Source organism: Barbus barbus (assembly GCF_936440315.1).
Source record: "Barbus barbus genome assembly, chromosome: 37".
In the NCBI taxonomy this organism is placed as follows: domain Eukaryota; kingdom Metazoa; phylum Chordata; class Actinopteri; order Cypriniformes; family Cyprinidae; genus Barbus; species Barbus barbus.
The window spans coordinates 7,776,823-7,797,432 of record NC_136715.1 but is presented as its reverse complement, the minus strand read 5'-3'; the positions used below and the strand labels follow the sequence as shown (position 1 = coordinate 7,797,432).

The following is a 20,610-nucleotide window of genomic DNA, read 5'->3' as shown; positions in this document are numbered from 1 at the left end:
ACTCTCCCATAAACATGAGTGTGTGCATGCCCAGCACACTTAACTCACTCCTGCTGAACTGTATGCCAGCATTCATACTACAAAAAAAGTGCATGAAACAACTAAACCTCAAAAGCAATCATATGGCACCACCTGAGCAGAGGAAATGACTGATCATCTCTTCATTCTGCCTGTAGCCTATGCCATATGTGTCCTGTACTCCTGGGTGGGGAGAAACGGGGTGGCTGGATTTGGGATATCCCCCATTTGGAGAGAGAGAGAGGTAAAAAAGAATGTGAGAGAGAAAAGATGTCTTCCACATCCTTTCCAAAGTTCCACAGAATTTCATAAAACTTGCACTAATATCCCCATGAACCCAGATTAATAAGCCATTAAAGACACATACTTAGATGCTGTAATAAATTATTTGTGGGCTACAATATACTGGAAATGCGATTCAATACCATGATGCTGCTGAAAGAAAATGTTCTCAAAACAGTGGATAACGTTCTTGCGAGGTTCTCTCAAATTAAGAACAAACATTCTTTCAGTAACGTTAATAGAACCTTCATTTAAAGTTATCTGGTTATTAATAATAATATTCACAAAATATGCACAAAAACATGATTTATACATTCTTCATGCAAAGTTTTTTTTTATATTTCAGTAACACTCAGCTAATTAACATTCCTATAATGTCTGCAAAAGTGATAAAATGCACTGAATGTTCATGTATAACACATAAAAGCAAACATTTGTAAAAAAAACTCGACATTTTGAATGTTCAGGGAACATTGAGGTATCATTCAGTGCAGCATGTGCTAAACATTTAAGTTTGTTCCAATCATTAACCCAAAGTCTTACTTCATGCATTGAAGTACAGTTTGTTGGTTATACTGAAAAAAAGCTCAATTTAAAGCAAATGTATGTAGTTTTGTGTAGGCCTTTTTCTGCGACTTTGAAGCCCCCTACAGTAAGTGAGTGTAATTCACTATGGTAAATATATCACTGTCATAATTGCAATGCATATCTGTGCATGTACATTTTTTGCTGCAGTAAATCAATCCGCCATTTTCATAATTACGTACTCGCTCACCAAACAACACCCAAAACAGATGTTTGGCGGGGAGCGTGAGAAAGAAACAGAAGCCATTCTGCTTTTAAGCAGACAGTGTACCATCAGAATGTTTGATATTTCAAGGTAAAAAAAAAATAATAAAAAAAATCCTATTAAGTCATACATATGTAAAAGTGTGTATATTGTGATGGTTGCTCCAGCATGAAGATCCTTAAATGCGTTCTTTTTTTATTGTCTGTTTTGTGTGGAATAAAACAGGGCCATTAAAATCAGTTCAAATGGAGCTGTTTTATTTCAGCATTTAAACAAAATAAATGTGAAACTGATGCCAAAGTGATCATGAAAATTGGACAGGTCGTCTACTTAGTAGGTCTGTTATTTGTTAACAAATCAGAGGCTCAGACAGTAACACACACGACTGCGTACACACAACAAACAACACACATGTACAGATATTTCCGTGGTCACACTCTTACAGATGTGTATGCACTCTCTCTCTCTCTCCCTCACACACGCACATGAATAACAACAGCTTCCAGCTGGATTTTATCCTTTTTTGCTACCCTTTGACTTTTAAACACTTCGTGTGCGGCGTATGTACTGTATATCAAGTCCAAACACAGTCAAAAATATGTATGCACATTGATCTGCTTCAGAGCCATCGCTGACCTTGAACTCTATAAATTCTATAGTCCAGATCATTACTTAGAATAGCAGATTAAAACAAACCTGTTCCGCAGTTAGGACTGAAATCACCTTCTTTTCCTTAATTAAATGTCTATGTCTGGATTTTAGGATCTGCATCTCCCTGTTTTTAGTACTAGCTTGCATCCAAGCTTTGACTCCCTCATCTGATCAGCTTAATTGTTTCTCTGGAAAAATTCTGACTGAAAACAATTCTGATGTTGAGGAAGCACTATTTCTGCCCAACTTCTGCAGAATAATCAGGCAGAACTTGTGAAACAGCAATGGGTTTGTGGTTTTTTTTTTCTTGTTCTTTGTTTCTTGGCAACGCTTGTATATTTCCTTAAAAAGGAGAGAAAGGGATAGAGGAAAAAGGGGGATGGGGGTCTGAATGAGGGGGGACTGAGTCTGGTTTGTCTCAGAGGTACTGGATGACTAACACTGCAAGAATGATTCCATACTTCCCTCCAGTTACAAGCACACAAATGAAAAACTACTTACTCCACATCAAGATCTTGCTGAACAATTCTGCTACAGGATAACCTATACATGATCACATTTCAATACTGTTTTGTAAACTCATCAGCTGTTTTTGGAAGCTAATTCGTACCACATGAAAATAAAAAGTCATAATTATGACATAAATGAAAATTATGAGATATTAAATTGTAATTATGAGATTAAAAGTCCAAAATATGAGATACACTCTTAAAAATAAAGGTGCTTCACGATGGCATAGAAGAACCTTTTTGTCTAAATGGTTCCATAAAGAACCTTTAACATCTGAAGAACCTTTCTGTTTCACAAAAGGTTCTTTGTGGTGAAAGAAGGTTCTTCAGATTATAAAAAGGTAGGAAGAGATGGTTCTTTAAAATACCTTTGACTGAATGGTTCTTTGTGCAACCAAAAATGGTTCTTCTATGGCATCGCTTGAAGAAACTTTTGAAGCACCTTTATTTTTAAGAGTGTACTAAATTAAGATTAAAGTCATGATTGCCAAAAAAATTTAAATGACTAAACTTTCAAAATAATGAGATAAAAATCGAATTAACAATGTTGTAGAATTATGAGTCAATTATGAGACATCATAATTGTGACATGAAAAACTTGTGACATCTGTTAAAATTAGGAAACAAAAAATCAATTGACATGAAAGACAAATTTGTCATAAGAACAGTTATTACAGAAGTAGAAATGATAACATGAAAAGTCAAAATTACGAGATAAAGTCATAATTATAACTTGAAAGTCAAAACTGTCATAAGAACAGTTATTACAGAAGTAGAATTTCTAACATGAAAAAATAAAACTATGAGATAGTCATACATAAAACTTTAAACCGATAACATAATTATGACATAAAAAGACTAAATTATGAGATAAAGTATGAGACATAAAACAATTGTGAGATTAAGTAATAATTATGACCAACTCTTTCAAACTCAACTGTCATAATTATCCCTTCTTAATCTCATAATTATGGCTTATGTCATAATTATGATTTACCAAAGCATGATTGTTTTCTTATGTGGTGAAAATGGGCTTCCATAAAACTCCATTAGTCATTAAATGGAAAACTGGACACATTCTGTCATTCTAAAGAGCTCACAATAACTCTTTCTTCTGAAATTTGATATTCCTGCTTGTGTCTAACTAAAAACTGATTAATGAAGGTGTAAGAAACCCGTATCATCGGACCTCTCATCACAGAGTCATGAAGCCCTGTGTTTGAATCCAGAGTTCCTTTGAAATCTTGGAATTAGCAGCAGAACCAATTTCCTTTCAAACAAAACCACAGGTTTAGAAAAAGAATATCATCCTTTTAGTGCACCCGCACTTACTGTGCAGATCTGCTTTTAATAAAACCAAGGCGCAGCAGCCCAATCATAGTTTACAATGACATTTCGCTTAAGATAGCATTTAGTCTGCTTTTTAAAACCAGATACGTGATATTGCAATTGGCATATGGTGCAATTCACGATAACTGCCGATAACACGATAAGTTTTATAGTCAGCATAACCTGTTACGTAATGTACCCTCGTTCTCCCTAACCAGCGATTTGTGCTGGACAGACCTTCAGAACAGTGAATTCCTTTGAGAACTTGGGCTTGCCCTCAACGGGGAAAGATGACCTCAATGGGAAAATAGAGTAAAACATATTCATAGAATATTCCTTATTTAAGTGTACAGTGTGTTGACAGTTCCACTGAGTCATCTACTTGTGTATTGTAAATACAGTGTGGTCTGTTAGACGGTTGGGCTGCGCTCACATCCTGGCCAAGTTAAACAGAGGAGAGACGAATTTGTAAACCGTCATTTGATGAGGCGTTTTAACCAATGTCTTGGCTGGTGCAGGTGCAGATCTGACAATACATATTCATTAGCCTACTCATTTGCTCATGTTTGTGTATAAGGCCGGACGATTTTTAGTTGTGACCTTTAATTAGTCTTTGGAGAATCAAAGGGAGTCGGTGCAAACGTTCACATTTCTCAGCGGGTGGCCTTTGGTCTTGATAGTGACCAATGCACAACTTCTCAAATTGGAGAAAAAGACTATTGTCCTGCTCAAACATAACGACTGCTGACTTTAACTGTGTCCATTGGGACTGTGTCATCAAAATAGCTGTGCAATTTTTTGGTTCTCTTTACATTTACAAGTGCAAATTTTCATTAAGTGGAATTGGGAAATGGTTCTAGAAGTATTTTCCTATTCATTTTTCCCATTCAAGGTTTCAAAAGTTTGTCTTGGTTAAAGAGTTATAAGCTGTATGAACTAAACCAACCTTCAAATAAACATTACAAATATTTAACTGAAGTAAAAAGTATTTGAAAATTGTTAAAATAATAATAATAAAGTGCAAGACTGTATCGTGGCTTAAATTAAGGAAAGATCCACAATCCCAAGAAGCATTATGAATGACAATGAAATTAAAATGATGCAGAAATACAGAATTATTGATTTAAAGATTAAATAATGCAGAAACAACATATGCAAAGTAGCTTGAGAACAACTGACTCTATTACATCATTCACATTACTTCATTGAAATAGGCAAGGCGCTAAAGAGATGCTATTCTCTGATTTTGAATCTCTGAGTTGGAATTTAGCATTCTCATTACAGTTGTGAAACAATGTTTGTAACCTGTTTTTCGGGGATTCACCTTTGCTTAATAAGTATTAGACATTTGAATTACAGTTGTTCCATGAATTGCATCTTAATTCAATCCAACTATTTATTTATGTTGCCAAAATTGAGCACTTTCAAGTCAGCTAAATGAGATGCTGCTTTAATTCTATCATTAATCAAGATGGTTGATTTTCCAGGGAAAAGTTCAGTTTGTTAAATGATTAATTCCTCAGAGTAGGTCACATTGTAATGACTCCATTATGTTAGAGAGGATCCATGCTTATAATAATATGAAGTGTTTTGATTGAAGTGCCCCCCCCCCCCCCTTAAGCATGTGACTCAACTTCTCCTACGAGCTGTAACAAGATTGCGTGTGTCATTTGACTAAGTGTTTAACCATGGTTTTGGTATCCCGCTCTTGCGGTTCACTATTGGCCGGAGTTTGTTTAAACTAAACTAAACTCCCACCATGGAGCTCTCACAGCTCTCATTGCTCAAGCAAATTACAGTGCATTGTGGGATTACCCTGCTGCACCATTCAAGCCAATTCTTTCCTTCTCCTTCCGTCTTCCCAAAGGTTCCTCACTCCCCATGTGTGCATGAACTAAACTTAAACAAAACATACGTTTCAATTTCCTCCAATATATTTATTTAATCCAGTCTTTTTACACATACTTCCTCTTTTGTGTTCACTCTATATCATAGCTCACTTCATAGCTTTTTTTTCTGCAGGCGACTTGCATCCTTTAACTGAGATATTTCTGTGACCACATGCCTCCAGATGTTGACCCTCAGTGCTCAAAGCCAGCTGGGAGTCATTATCTGGGCATGTTGTACCAAACCTCTCCAAAACCCCTCCCACACCTCCATACACCTCGTTTCCATGGCCACAGTGCTGTTCTGTGGGATTTCAAGTGAAGAGAATTTGGAAAATGGGTTTGGCATGTATGTGGTGCTCCAGGCATGATTTGGCAGAATGTACTTGTAGCATACTATTGAACTTATATTACTGGGAAGCTCCTAAAGCAGACTTGTTGTACCGCTTCCAATATGAAACAGACTGTAACGCAAAATCTGGCAAGATAAAGAATTAAATATGTTGAAATCAGTCAAAAGGCTGAATGTCTTTGTGCTCTGAAACTGCTGAATGTCTGAAGGTTTGCTGACAATAAACAGCAGACTTGGTTTACTTAAATATTCAGGCTACTGCTGAGTTAAGAAGAAATCGTAAAATCAGAGACTGAATTTGCCAAATGAGTGGGGGGAAAAAAGTTGAATTTGAATAAGGTTTGGATGTTTTAGCAGCTGCAGCTTTTTTCCTGAGTAAAGCTCCAACTGGGAAAGCTTGTTCTTAGGAAAACAAGAAGGACATTATTTGAAGCAACAAAATAAAAAATTGATTTTTCTGGTGAAATAACATTGAAACCATACTGTTCAAAAATTTGGGGTTGCTACAATTTTTAATGTTTATGAAAGTGTCTTACTTTAAAAAAAAAAATCAAAAATACAGTAGTAGTCTTTCTGCACAATATGATTTTTGTAAAGTAAAACGCCATCATGATCAATCCCTTTATGTGCCCTAAACCTCCTGTTGTAATAGGAAATATATAAACACAGAAAGCAAAAAGTAATTTATGGCATCTTTAAGAACTCCTGAGTTCACATGTCCACTTTGGCTTACTGAAAAAAAAGGGGCTAACTAGTAAGTAAATCTCTCCATACCTATCAAACCAAATTATGGAAATTAAAGTTGAGACGGTCCCGTGCCGTGAAGTATCACAATATGGGAGCAACGTTGCTCTGAGTCTTGCTGACTAGAGGAGCATGCAAGTAGTTTTATGGTCCTTTTTGTAAATTCATAGATGTGGTCACTACAAGGAAACACCAGAAGCAACAATATAATTCAATATCGGTTAATGGCTGATGTGGTTGCAGGCTCCTGAGAGTCAGGAAAGGAAACAGATGCCATGGCAAAGCTTCAATAGATGAGGGAAAGATTACACCGCTGCTACTGAATCCTTGACCGGAGATGATCTTGCAGTTTGACAACCTCTTGCTGAGAAGGTTCACTAGCTGCACATCATGTGGAGCACAGGGTCTTGACATGGTGTTTCTGTGAGATAAATTAGAAGCAGAGGCCCACCTGCTGTCAGGGAATAATTTTGCATGTTCATTGACTCTGTCTGCTGTTTTTGTTTTGTGCAGGTGTCTTATTTAGCATAATCTTTAAATCTTGAAATTATAATCTAATTCAATTCAAAAACAACTGTTCATGCCACATGTATACCAGTCAAAAGTTTTTGAACAGTAAGATTTTTAATGTTTTTAAATAATTATCTTCTGTTTACCAAGCCTGCATTTATTTGATCCAAAATAGGCTACAGCAAAAGTAGCAATATTGTGAAATATTTTTTACTATTTAAAATAACTGCTTTCTATTTGACTTTATTTTAAAATGTAATTTATTCCTGTAAATTTTCAGCAACATTACTCCAGTCTTCAGTGTCACATTATCCTTCAGAAATCATTCTAATATGCTGATTTGGGGGGGTATAGAATTGATAAAGACATTTATAATGTTACAAAAGATTTCTATTTCAGATAAATGCTGTTCTTCTGATCGTTCTATTCATCAAGGAAACTTTGAAAAACTACTCAGCTCTTTTCAACATAATAATAATAACAATAAATATTTTTGAGCAGCAAAGGATAGTGTCGTGTGGCTGGAGTAATGATGCTAAAAATTCAGCTTTGAAATCACAGGAATAAATTACGTTACATTTTAAAATATATTCAAATAGAAAACAGTTCTTTTAAATGGTAAAAATATTTTAAAATGTAACTGTTCTTATGGTACTTTGGATCAAATTAATAAAAAAAATCTTACTGTTCAAAAACTTTTGACTGGTATTGTAGCACTAACGTCTGTTTGAAATAAATAAATAAACAAAGAAAGAATGCATTTGCTGTTGTATCAAACTGTGACATACCAAACCATGAAGTATCATCACACCCTCCAAAACAGTAACAGATTCTAGCAAAAAACAATCAGGGCCTCTCATAGATGTGCATGAATATGTTTGTTATCTTAAAGTACCTGTTCATTAACCATCAACAGACGCTAACGATCTGCTAAAGGTAGGGTAGATGGATGGCTGGAGCGCCAGACGTTAAGCTATGCCAATGCAAATGTTAAGTCTTTTATTTACTTGAAAGGAATCCAGTGAGACTATTCATTTAATGTATTACAGTTGCTCTTCAATGTCTTTTTTAGGGGAAAATGAACATTAAGGAGAAATTACACAATGGCTAAAACGAATCCGCACGTGATCTGTTTACAGCTAAAGTGAATCACACCAGATTCCTCTTCATGCTTTCTCCCCTTGGGGTATTAAATAAACTGAACCAGGAGTTTACTTCATTCACCTGGCTCTTAAAAGAGAAGAGAAATTAATGGGAAAGTTAAGTAGGCCTACAATGAATGTGTCACGGTGCACACACGAGGAGGATACAGGTACGCAGACGAGGATGTAAACTCAAAATAACAGTCTTTAATGACTCCAAACAAGGCAGGGCAAGACAAGGCAAGGCTGACACAGACAGGAACACTGGGGAGTAATGAGTGACCTGACGACACGAAACTAGAAACTAATATTGGATGTACTTAATGATCAGCAAAGGTACATCATAGACATGTATAATGTTAACAAATATTTCTATTTCAAATACTGTTCTTTCAATTCATCAAAAAGTCCTGAAAAAACTTTGTTAATCCCACAAATATACAGAGAAATGTCTATAAGAATTGTTTATTAAACACCAAATTAGCATAGTAAATGTTTTCCGAAGGATCATGTGACACTGAAGACAAGAGGATGATGCTGGAAATTTAGCTTTGCATCACAGGAATAAATGATATATTAAGATGTAATAAATAATTATTACAATTATTTTAAATTGTAACACAAGTCACAATATACGCCAAATATAGCCTACATATAGTCTGAATGTAGTGTCAAATATGTCAAATCCGACATATTTTTTCCCTCTTCCCAGAAGAGTGTATCCTGAAGTCTAGCAACTGCTTTTTTGCCCTGTTTCCTGTCTCTCCTCTAACTAGTAATTATGTGGATACGTTTAAATGGCCTTGTCAGATGATATCAGTTCTTTGGGGTGACGAAAGCATGTTACAAAGCAAAACCACAGGCGGATCTCTAATGACATATTGCATGTTGTCAGAGGGTTGTGGTTGTTAAGTGGATGTTTTCCATTTGCAGACTTGGCATTATACATTGTCGTTAGTGTTGTACAAATGTATAGGCAATCCTATTCACTGTTCAACAAGTGAACAAGCGGTGCTCTTCCTTGCCAGTATTCATTCCTTATGGGATAAACAGAATATCTCATGTCAATATCCAAAGGGACAAAAATGGAGAATACAAAAATTACTTGATTTATTGTTGTATATTTCTTTCTATATTTAACAATATTTAATCATTTGCCTTAAGGAGTTTTAAGGGGGGAAAAAAGCTTATAAACTGCAAAATTTAAATAACTTGTTTTAAGTTGAAACATATTTATTTTATATTTAGTTTATATAACTGTTCCTTTTTAGCATTCATTGGCTAAAGTAAATATTTTAAATGTACAGTAGGTAAAAATTTATGAAAGACAGTAAATACTTCAGAATGTTTGTGGCGTATGCAAGGAGATAAATTATGGAAAAAAACAATTCACAACATTTTCATTTAACAACTAAACTGATACTAATCGTTCACATCATCTTTTGGTGTGTTGTGGAATGCACACGTTTTTCAAGACAGACACATGACAGAGGCATTAATGGTGGTGTGTAGCATCCTTTATTTCAAATACCTTTACAATAGCTCTGAGGCTGGTCTCAGATGCATTTCTGACATGAGAAGCCTATTGGTAAACTCTTTGGATAAAGGCATAAAGAACAATTTTTTAATAACTAAAGGAGCTAGCGTAATGTTTACATTGGTAGCACCAAATTTATATTCAAATTTTATTTTTAATGCCAACACATAAGTTTACCACAGACTAATGCAAATAAAGAATTGCTAGGACTTGGTTGCAAGCAGGGTCCAAAATAATTTCAATTTCCAGGTATATTTGACAGCATATATTGTCGAAGATAGATAGATAGATAGATAGATAGATAGATAGATAGATAGATAGATAGATAGATAGATAGATAGATAGATAGATAGATAGATAGATAGATAGATAGATAGATAGATAGATAGATAGATAGATAGATAGATAGATAGATTGATTGATTGATTGATTGATTGATTGATAAGAATGTGTTCATTTTGGACCCTGGTTGCAGGATTGTTTTTTAAATGCATTTTAAAGAGTCTAAGTCTGCATCATCAAAGAGAGATGACATCAAAGACATTTAAGCACCTTACCACTGAAAAAAATACTTTTTCGTGCCCTCAACAGTGGATATATCATTTAATGCTAATTTCTGCCAGTCATGGACAACTTAATACAGTCATATAGTCAAAGCTCTAGAACCTACTCCAACATTGACGTAATCTGTGAAAAGACTTGATTAATCCCTTTACTTAGAAAGAAATAACATTCTGACACAATCATTTGAATCATTTGAATCAAAACCAAAAAAAAAGTTCAGATATATCATTCACACGAAAAATACTGCAGCCCACCCCCTTTATTCCTGATCCCCTCCCGCTATCCAATCACTCCAGGGAAATCTTGCGGGATACAGTTTGGTAAAAGACCCCAGTGACCAATGAGCGGTAATCGGATACTTTGAAAAGGTGGCGGTAGGCGTATATATTGTCATATGGCCGTCCTCGGCTCACCAAAGTGCGCAGGTGCGCCTCGTTTACCTGGTTGCCCACAGCCAGCACGTACAGCTCAATGCCCGCGTTGCTCACCTGCTCCACGGCTTTTTCAATCTGGATGTTGTTGACGCCTTGGGAACGACCATCCGAAAACACCAGCAGCTTCTTCTTCCTCGTCCTGCCACCCCTGAAGCGCTCAATGGCAAAGTTGAGAGCGTTTGTTACCTGTGTACCTGCATTCTGGAACTTTGCTTCTGCGATTTGAGCGACCACCTGGGTGGTGTTTGAGGAAAATTCGGCCTCTAAATTGGCATTGTTGCTGTACTGGCCAACACCAACCCGGACCTGGAAGCCTCCTCTTTCTGCTGACAAAAAGCGCTTAGCCAGCATTTGTGCAAACTTCTTGGTCATCTCAAAGTACTTGGGGCCCACGCTGGCCGAGCTGTCCATCATGATGAGGACATCAGTGATGTCTTTAAATGAAACTGGACAAAGAGAATAAGGTGTAACCGTTATTATCTCACAATCAAAACAGCGACAATTGTGGCTCTCAAATCAATACTTACTTGGACAAGTATAGTTGGGACACTTCTTGTCTGTGAAGAAAGCACAACATTGTAAATATCTCTCAAAATTAAATCCAGAACTAACGAAGCACCCTTAATCTGCAGCAGATGCAGTATTTAACCTACCTTCACAGATCTTCTCAGTCAGGTTTTGCAGGAAACTGTCATCCAGAAGAAGACCAAAGTTGTTTAAGACAAAGGAGAAGCCTGCTCTGGGATCATCTTTACACACAACCTCATCAAGCTGTTCTGGATTGGGCTGCCTTTCTGCATAATCCGTTACTCCAACACCACCAACCTGCCAGATATCATAAGGGAGTCAAGGTTTCCGTCTACTGGTACATCCTTTCTGGTCGTGGACTTTATTTAACTCCATGTCATGGGACCATACTTGGATGCCAATAACATGAAATGTCATTGGATCACAAATTGTCCCTAACCAAACATGACATCTGCAGGATATTCGATTCATATCACTGAATAATGAATTCAACTTCTGTGGAAGCGGTTTCTGTACACCTCCTCAAAAATCCAAACAACTGCATTAGTTCATTAGCTCAAAGTTCAACACAGAGTCAATGGAAAAATGAGCCAAAATTATATTACATTGCTTCCTGCATACTTGCATACACTTTCAAACTTAAATATCCAGCGAGAGGCACTTGAAGCATGTTCAGCTTAATCTGAAACAGATGTCCGTTAATTTGGCAATGTTTTATTTTGGCTGCTGCACATATTGCAGCAGCAATATAACCAGTGCTCTACACAAAATCAAGCAACAAAATCTCTTTTAATGTGATTCATATTTCAGGGGACTTGTACCTGAGTGCTCCGCATCGCAAGTGCAATGCTGTATCAGGTGCATTACCGAGCAAGTTTACTATGTCAGTATAGCCGTACATATGGAGCTGGTTATGTGATCCAGCTGTCGAAATCATATTCCATTGTAATATGATTTCCACTTTGAGGTAATATGTAGTTTTGCACAAGTAACTGTGCAAAAACCAATCCCGATTAACCGATAATCGGCATAATTTGTGTGAACATAAATAAAAATTGTTGGTGTTTTACTGTAACTAGTGTTTATTTTAACTGGAAACTGGAATTGTACTGTATGTGTAGGTATGTTTTTAATAGCTTTGCAAAATTTGATGCATGTTTTTTCCAAAAAGCCAATGTTGTTTGAGTTAATTAGTTTTACCTTCAGTCCCTTGCCGCACAGCACGTTTAGGGGCACAGGGTCTCTTTTGGTGTCAGAGCGTCCATCAGTAAGGACAATGACCACGCTTCTCTCCGTCACAAGCTTGTTAATCAGCTTGTTAAGCGAGTACTGAAGAGCTTCTCCAGTGTATGTGGCTTCAGCCAGCCAGTGGAAGTTTTTCACAGCTCTAAAGTGAAAAAGATCATTTTTCTTTATTTCTTCAGACACAACTCCAGATGTACACATGAAATGCAAGCTCATATGAAGAGGAAGCAAATTCCTTCAAGCCACAGAAGTGTATCTTGAAGTTGTTTTGCAATAGTGTGTGCAGACTATGGCTTTTAACAAAAGAACATTGATATTTCATACTGTTTTAGGTCTGTGAAGGTCTTAATGTCGGGGTCACCAAGCTGTACGACCTCCTGAGCTTTTTCACCACTGTATTGCACCACACCAATACGAGACTCATTGGCACCAAACTGAAAAAAATGAAATAAAGAAACTAAGCTTAAATACATCAATGAGTGAAATGCATCTAGTATGTAACCACCATGCATTCAAGACTGGAGAAGACCAAATGTAATAATTTATGAATTAATAATTGAAAAACCCAATTCGGTCTTCCACTAATCTGAATAAGATTGGAAACGTGTCTTCCTTAGTGTCTATGGTGGTTACAACTCTAATAAATCAAAGCTGACAGTTAACTGAAATGTTAATGAGACTCTTGGTGATCTAAAAAGGACAGGTTACCTGTTTTAACTTGAGCCTGTCCAGTACAGTCACAATGAAGTCTTTAGCGATGGCAAAGTTAGAAGCTCCAATACTCTCAGAGCTGTCCACAATGAAGGCAATGTCCAGGGGTCCACATTTGCATTCTTAACAAACAAACAGCAACAAAAAAACATGCATCAAGCAAGAAGATGGCATTGCAAAATGCTAATTAAAAACACCATTTGAAACATTTTTACTTCAAAGTCTTTGGACTTACCACAGCAAGCTGAAAGAAAGAAATGAAGAAAGAGAGAGAAAACACATTACATTTGCATACAATTTGACAATATGAGGCAAATCAGAAATGTATGTTCTATCAAAACATTCACAGTAAGGGATCCACAAATATTTAGCTATTTCACAAAAGGAAGAATACAGTCTGGAAATAATAAACATTCATAAAAGTTTACTCATTAACTCTTACAGTGGGGAAAAAAATTATTTGATCCCCTGCTGATTTTGTACGTTTGCCCACTGACAAAGAAATGATCAGTCTATAATTTTAATGGTAGGTTTATTTGAACAGCGAGAAACTGAATAAAAACAACAACAACAACAAAAAAATCCAGAAGAATGATGGAAAACACTCTCTTAAAGGGAGTGCTCCTAATCTCAGTTTGTTACCTGTATAAAAGACACCTGTCCACAGAAGCAATCAATCAATCAGATTCCAAACTCTCCACTATGGCCAAGACCAAAGAGCTGTCCAAGGATGTCAGGGACAAGATTGTAGACCTACACACGGCTGGAATGGTCTACAAGACCATCGCCAAGCAACTTGGTGAGAAGGTGATAACAGTTGGTGCGATTATTCGCAAATGGAAGAAACACAAAATAACTGTCAATCTCCCTCGGACTGGGGCTCCATGCAAGATCTCACCTTGTGGAGTTGCAATGATCATAACAACAGTGAGGAATCAGCCCAGAACTACACGGGAGGATCTTATCAATGATCTCAAGGCAGCTGGGACCATAGTCACCAAGAAAACAATTGTTAACACCAATTGGAAGGACTGAAATCCTGCAGAGCCCGCAAGGTCCCCCTGCTCAAAAAAGCACATGTACAGGCCTGAAGTTTGCCAATGATTCAGAGGAGAACTGGGTGAAAGTGTTGTGGTTAGACAAGACCAATATCCAGCTCTTTGGCATCAGCTCAACTGGGGACAAAATCCCTCCTGAGAGGTGTGCAAACCTGGTGGCCAACTACAAGAAAGGTCTGATCTCAGTGATTGCCAACAAGGGTTTTGTCACAAAGTACTCAGTCATTTTTTGCGAAGGGGACAAATACTTATTTCACTCATTAAAATGCAAATCAATTTATAACTTTTTTTATGTTGTTGTTGTTGTTATTCTGTCTCTCAGTGTTCAAATAAACCTACCATTAAAATTACAGACTGATCATTTCTTTGTCAGTGGCCAAACATACAAAATCAGCAGGGGATCAAATCATTTTTTCCCCACTGAACAAAAGATCAGTTAATGCTCTGACCTAAACACCTGACAGTTTTATTATCTTATGTTTGAATTTATAATCCTTAAACAGAATTTCAAAAAGACCATAATCTGTGTTTAATCTATGGTGGCAATAATGAACAGAACAATGGCTTACATAAACCTCTAGTATACAGATGTAAAATAAACCAATCTGTGAAAATCTGGACAGAACAAGGTAAGAGTAATATGCTTGGGAGTAAAAATAAATTAAACTCTAATTGACACAAAGCAGCCTAATCTCAAATTAATGGTCGGAGCTATTTGTCTTGATGGTTGAAACAGATTTTTTTTTTTTTGACATGTTTGCCTGCTTTTTTCTGGTCCCTGAGGTTTCATTCATACAGTAATACACTACAAACTCTGCTTATACTCGTTGTGTTTAATCTTACATGATTTGCATGACTAATTTATCAAATTAAATACTAACACAACAAGAGTCAAGTTTTTGTTTTTTTATAAATATAGCAACTCAAGATGAATGCACAAGGGCCGTACAGGGAGAACCTTCATATCCCAAAAATGTGGGCCATACTAAGTAAAACATCAGCCCACAACACATTATTTGCACCTGATTGGTTAATACTGTCGAATCCCCTTTCTTCAAACTAATGTGTAACCTTACACTGAACTTTTACACACTTCTGTTCAAAGCATCAGTGTTTTCTCTCTCTTGGATTATGTCCTGCTTTCACATGCCCGGATGGTGATATTAAATATCTAAGTTAAGCTTCCAAAACTAATATTTATGATAAGCGTGCATAATATGATCATTTAAATGACTATGGCTACAGCTCCAACGAGAGTTATGAAACAAAATAATGAATATCCTTTCAAAAGCAATAAAGACATAATTTGATTAACTTAACTAGACATATTATACATATGAATGCATGCCACAGTGTTTAGGGAAAAAAGGACATTTATATATGAACGGTGGTGTCATTTCTCTCATGCCTTATCCAATTTTTTGCATGTTTTCTACTGGTCTGCAGAGTGAACACTGAGCTGGCTAGGTGGATTGCTGCATTATCTTTTGCTGCATTATGGAGGCAGTGAAACTGGGTAAATACAAAAACAGGTCTACTCACAGCACATCTTCATGATGATATCCAGAATCTCACATTCCTACAAATAGAGAGAGACAGTAATACAGATGGCTGCTTCTGCAACTATTTTTCTCTGTCGACATTTTGTATCACAAAATGGAGCCACAAGTCCACGTTGTTTTAATGACAGGAAATTCTGCTGCACAACGCTCCCCAAAGACTCATAGTTACTGCAATACACTTTTTTAAAAAGTGCATTTCCTCTTGTGCTAAAGGGTGCAAGCACATACTATAAGAATACACAACATCAGTCCTGATAAAGGGGTAATTTATTCAGGGGAATTTAATTTAAATAAGTAAAAGAGAGACCATTTATTGAAACTAACAACTAAAAAAAATTACTCATTCTATATACTAATACTTTTTTTTTTAATTAAGCATATACAATACTTTATAACTACCATAACATATTTACATATTAACGCATATTTGTTATTAAGAAAAATAAAGTCACAGTACTAAGAGAGACATTATAATATTCCTAAATACCAGGATAAAAAATAATAAAAGTAAAATGTGGGGCACTTTCAGCAGTTTCTGGTGGTGTAGCACCTACATCTCTGCAGATTCTTCTAAAGGACGTTAGTCATTAGTCTGATTTTAAAAGTTTAAGTGGCATAATTTAGCACAGCTTGCTTAGTAAACCTGTCATGATGGAGCATTAAAAACTACATTGAACTTGTATCTCATTTCAAATGTGAAAGACTGTTTAAACAGATGTCTTAAAGGTCACAGCAGCAAAATAACAGCCCAATTCAATTGTATAATGGTCAAAATTGTCTAGTGGTCACTAAATATATATATATATATATATATTAAACTTTGCATTAGGCATTATAAGTGGCCCTCAGCAAAAAAAAAAAAAAGAAAGAAAAGACCTCTATAAATGACACTCTAGAAAACTGCACATCTATAGTGTTTAATTATATATGCAGTTGGAACAAGGCAGCTGTTGTGTGCTATTAAAAGATGCTTTTATTCCACAAAATGAATAGTCTAGTATGTGCTTGAGCCTTGGCTAGAGATTTCTATCGCTACTGACTGTCAACGATGTGGAATTCACAAAAATAACGGAAAGTGAATTGTGGAATGTCCAGGATCTTTTATCAAGAGCACTGTCACCATTTGCGTTGCTCTTTGTCTCTTCGTACAGGAAACAATGCTGGAACATTTGCATTAGACTACATCCAATAATGTGTGTCTTTCTTTGATTTGTGCATTCAGTAAAACTCAGTTTATTTAAATTAAACTCACTCACATCAGCTCCTGGCGGCCCAGGTGGTCCTGGTGGTCCCTGTGCATGAAAACAAGACAAATGAAATGTACAAGGTGCAAACTGAATTCACACACCAAATGCAAATATGACTGCTTCTGTAATATCAAACAACATAAAAATGTCTGTGCAAAGGCCACTGTCTGCATTGTTACATGTTACACAGATGTAGTTCTGCCAGAGCAAAGAAGCTCTGAATCTCATTCCAAATAAGAGCATTTTTGAGACCGTCAAGTCTCCTCCTCTCTGGATGTCATCCAGTGGCAAAGAGGAACATCACAAAATTGCAGGCTGAGAGAAATTTCCCTTCCCACACTCCCATAACTCACTGCTGCTCAGCGGCGTTTCACATAACTGAAGATGTGTACACTTAAAAACATCTCTTGGCTCCTCTGGACAGTATAAGAGCCTGGTTGTTTACTTCTGAAAATATAATAATGCCAATCATCTTCTATATGTATCTGATTTGGAGATATATATATATATATATATATTTTAGATATTTAACCAGGTTCAGGTCCAGGTTTTTGACATATTTTAGGTTAAGTGAACATGTCACATGTGGCCAGTGGTGTTTCTGATACTATATCAAGCTAACTATAAAACTATTTTTTCTAAATTTTATTTGGCCAAAATTTTGAGGTTAGATTTGTTGATCACATTCCATTGAATTTCTCAACAAAAGGTCGAACTGAACATCCATGCGGCTTTGGACGTCTGACATTTGGTGCATTTGGAATTTTGGATCTCAAAAATTTCAAGACTCAAATCACAGAGCAGATCAGTGTGTTTGTCTTTCTGATCCAGAATACAAACACAGTGATTACAGTATACAGGATACTGACATAAGCACCATAATTGGTGCACAATATCATACTCATATGAACCTTCATTTGAGAACATGACTCATGATATCATGATATCAACTTTTATCATACTCCAGTAGGGGAAACACATACTGAATACACGAAGCGGTGCACTTACAGCTCTTCCTTCAGGTCCTCTGTGACCTTTGGCTCCTTTAAGGCCAGATGGTCCTGGTCTGTTATTCTGTGGAACACAAAATATGAACATTCAGCCTGGAAAATACAATGCTGGCAGAGTCATTAGTAGCTGTACCATTTTAATAGGATTAATGTATGTCATTTACAGTGTAAACTGTATTTTGTAAATAATAACTAAAACGAGTGTACACTTTTAATTTAATTTAATTTGCATTTTCTGTATGTCCAACTTGCGCTTACATTTTATACAGTGGGAACCATTTATGACACAGTTGTTGTCCGATTTCATTGGTGATTTCAAATATGAAATGTAATCTTAAGCTTAGTGAACAGTTTTGGAGAATTTGATGTTTCCCCATTCAAAGTGATAGGAGCTGCACTTGGATGCCCGAGAGGCGTTTCAAAGATGGCCGCCGAGTGACATGACTTGTCTTAAAGAGACTTTGCCCATACCAAGTTTCATAACGATACATTAATGCGTTCATAAAATATAGCATTTTACTACAAAATTCAACATCTCCTGACCACTAGGTGGCACAGTGCCGAAACACTGCAGGTAGCCTCAGGTCATGGTTGTTATAACACACACCAAGTTTCGTCTCAATCCGTCAAACCCTTGCGGAGATATAGCCTCAGATCCATTTTTGCGTGCTTCTCTGCAAATTCGTTAGTGTTGTATTTGAGAACGCTTGGACGAATCGACTTGAATTCCATAACTTTTTGCCTGCATGGTCTGTAGATGATCTGAGCCAATTTTGGTGAGAATCGGACTAACCGTCCAGGACGAGTTCGACAAAGTAGGTTTTATGAACAATTTAATATAGCGAAAAAATTAAACCTTACGATTTTTTAATTTTGGACTTCATTCGACTCGGCTTGAGCCAAGGATTCAGAGAGAAAAATAATTTTCATTTTGTGGCTTACGGTTTAAAAGTTATTAGCGTAACAAAATTAAAATTTTGGACAAGTGGTGGCGCTAGAGAGTTTCAGTTAGAGACTCCAAATTTGCTGTGGTTAGTATTGAGACTGTCCTCTATCAGTGTGCCAAATTTTACAACTTTCCTGCAATCAGTTCTATGGGCTGCCATAGACTTCCACAGCGGAAGAAACGGAAGAACAAGAACGCTAACGGATATAATAGGTGCCTATGCACCTTCGGTGCTTGGCCCCTAATTATCAGCAAAACTTCACAATAAGACTTCATAAAATAAAACGTCATTTTATATCAATATTTAAAACAAGTTTTTCAAATACCAAAACATCTGTTAATTTCTAGGTTTAATTTAAACTCTTAATTACAGATTTTCAGACTTTTGGATATCACTGTTATATCACTAACTATAAGCATCACAATCAGCTTAAAACTCTCCCAGACAACAATCTTGCTTCATATAAACAATTTAAATGTTCGGCAATAATTCAGCTTCCTCTGCACAGTTTTGCCTCCAGCCCAGCAGATACATTCATCCCTTCATGTGTGTCTTGTGCTAGATTATGGTTAGGCGGTGAGATAATAGTAACCACCTGTCCCTATTTTCAAGCTGTCTCTCCCATGCTGCTTCAATTACCTTCAAATTCTTCACTTCAAAGTCCACAACTGTCACAGATGTTCTCCAAGCAAGCTCACAGTAGGGACGAGGTTAAATGATGCCGTCATGCCAATATTGTTTTGGTTCATTGTGATTACCTTGACAGATACGAGACCAAGTGTGGGCCCCTCGGGTTTGGGAGAGGCCGGAGGAGCCCAATCAATTGTTTACAAGGACAGAAAAACATTTCCAAACACTCTTGGCCCGCAGAAAGACAGTATCAAACATAAGCAAGAGCAAAGCACCTTCATGCCTCATATGGAGCAGATGTGAGGCCCTGAATATCAATGTATACAAAATAATGTATACACCATTAACCCAAAAATTTAGCATTTCGACGCAGTTATTATTTTCACATCCAGCACCACATTGTTTAAATAGCAAATGCACTTGCACTCATCTGTTCGGCCATGGGCATACTGGTCAAAAAACAAGGTGTTTTCAGGCGCACTGTTGCCACGTAGCTATTTTGAGGCAGTTGACCAACTAAAACCTGGTCTAAAGTCAATGGTGCAGTATTATTTGTTTAATTTATTTACAGGGCCCGTTAATATGCGCCTAAACGCGGGTGCACAACGCACATACACTCTGCTTATTACACACACACACACAATGCACCACACAGACATGCCAAATATAAAAAATGATCCATTTCCTGGAGAAGCTGGAGAAGCATTCAGTCTTTGTTCTTGCAAATTCCGCCATAGCGAATCCGCCATGGTGCAAGTGCAACTGGCATTTAAAAGGAATGGGAGATGAGACTCTGGTTTATTGCATGCTACACCCATGACTCATTATGAGAATAGGTACAACCCTTTTGGACTATGTGCCTGTACCATTTTTTTCATCGTTAAACTAGCAAAAGTTAAGCTATTATTTTTTTCAGACATAGTA

General features: G+C 36.6%; 1 protein-coding gene across 1 annotated transcript in view; it reads right to left on the bottom strand.

Annotated features, from left to right (window-relative positions):
* Positions 1 to 9,713: 9,713 nt before the first annotated feature.
* LOC306856679 (collagen alpha-1(VI) chain-like) overlaps positions 9,714 to 20,610 on the bottom strand; it is a 33,895-nt gene continuing 22,998 nt past the window's right edge. Inside the window, exons 26-35 of the mRNA XM_079396063.1 lie at positions 18,108 to 18,173; positions 17,109 to 17,144; positions 15,833 to 15,869; positions 13,468 to 13,476; positions 13,230 to 13,354; positions 12,846 to 12,955; positions 12,477 to 12,663; positions 11,402 to 11,573; positions 11,276 to 11,305; positions 9,714 to 11,194 (exon numbers count right to left, since the gene is read on the bottom strand). Coding sequence (XP_079252189.1) covers positions 10,602 to 11,194; positions 11,276 to 11,305; positions 11,402 to 11,573; positions 12,477 to 12,663; positions 12,846 to 12,955; positions 13,230 to 13,354; positions 13,468 to 13,476; positions 15,833 to 15,869; positions 17,109 to 17,144; positions 18,108 to 18,173 — 1,365 coding nt within the window. The 3' untranslated portion in view covers positions 9,714 to 10,601. The remainder of the gene's footprint in view (positions 11,195 to 11,275; positions 11,306 to 11,401; positions 11,574 to 12,476; positions 12,664 to 12,845; positions 12,956 to 13,229; positions 13,355 to 13,467; positions 13,477 to 15,832; positions 15,870 to 17,108; positions 17,145 to 18,107; positions 18,174 to 20,610) is intronic.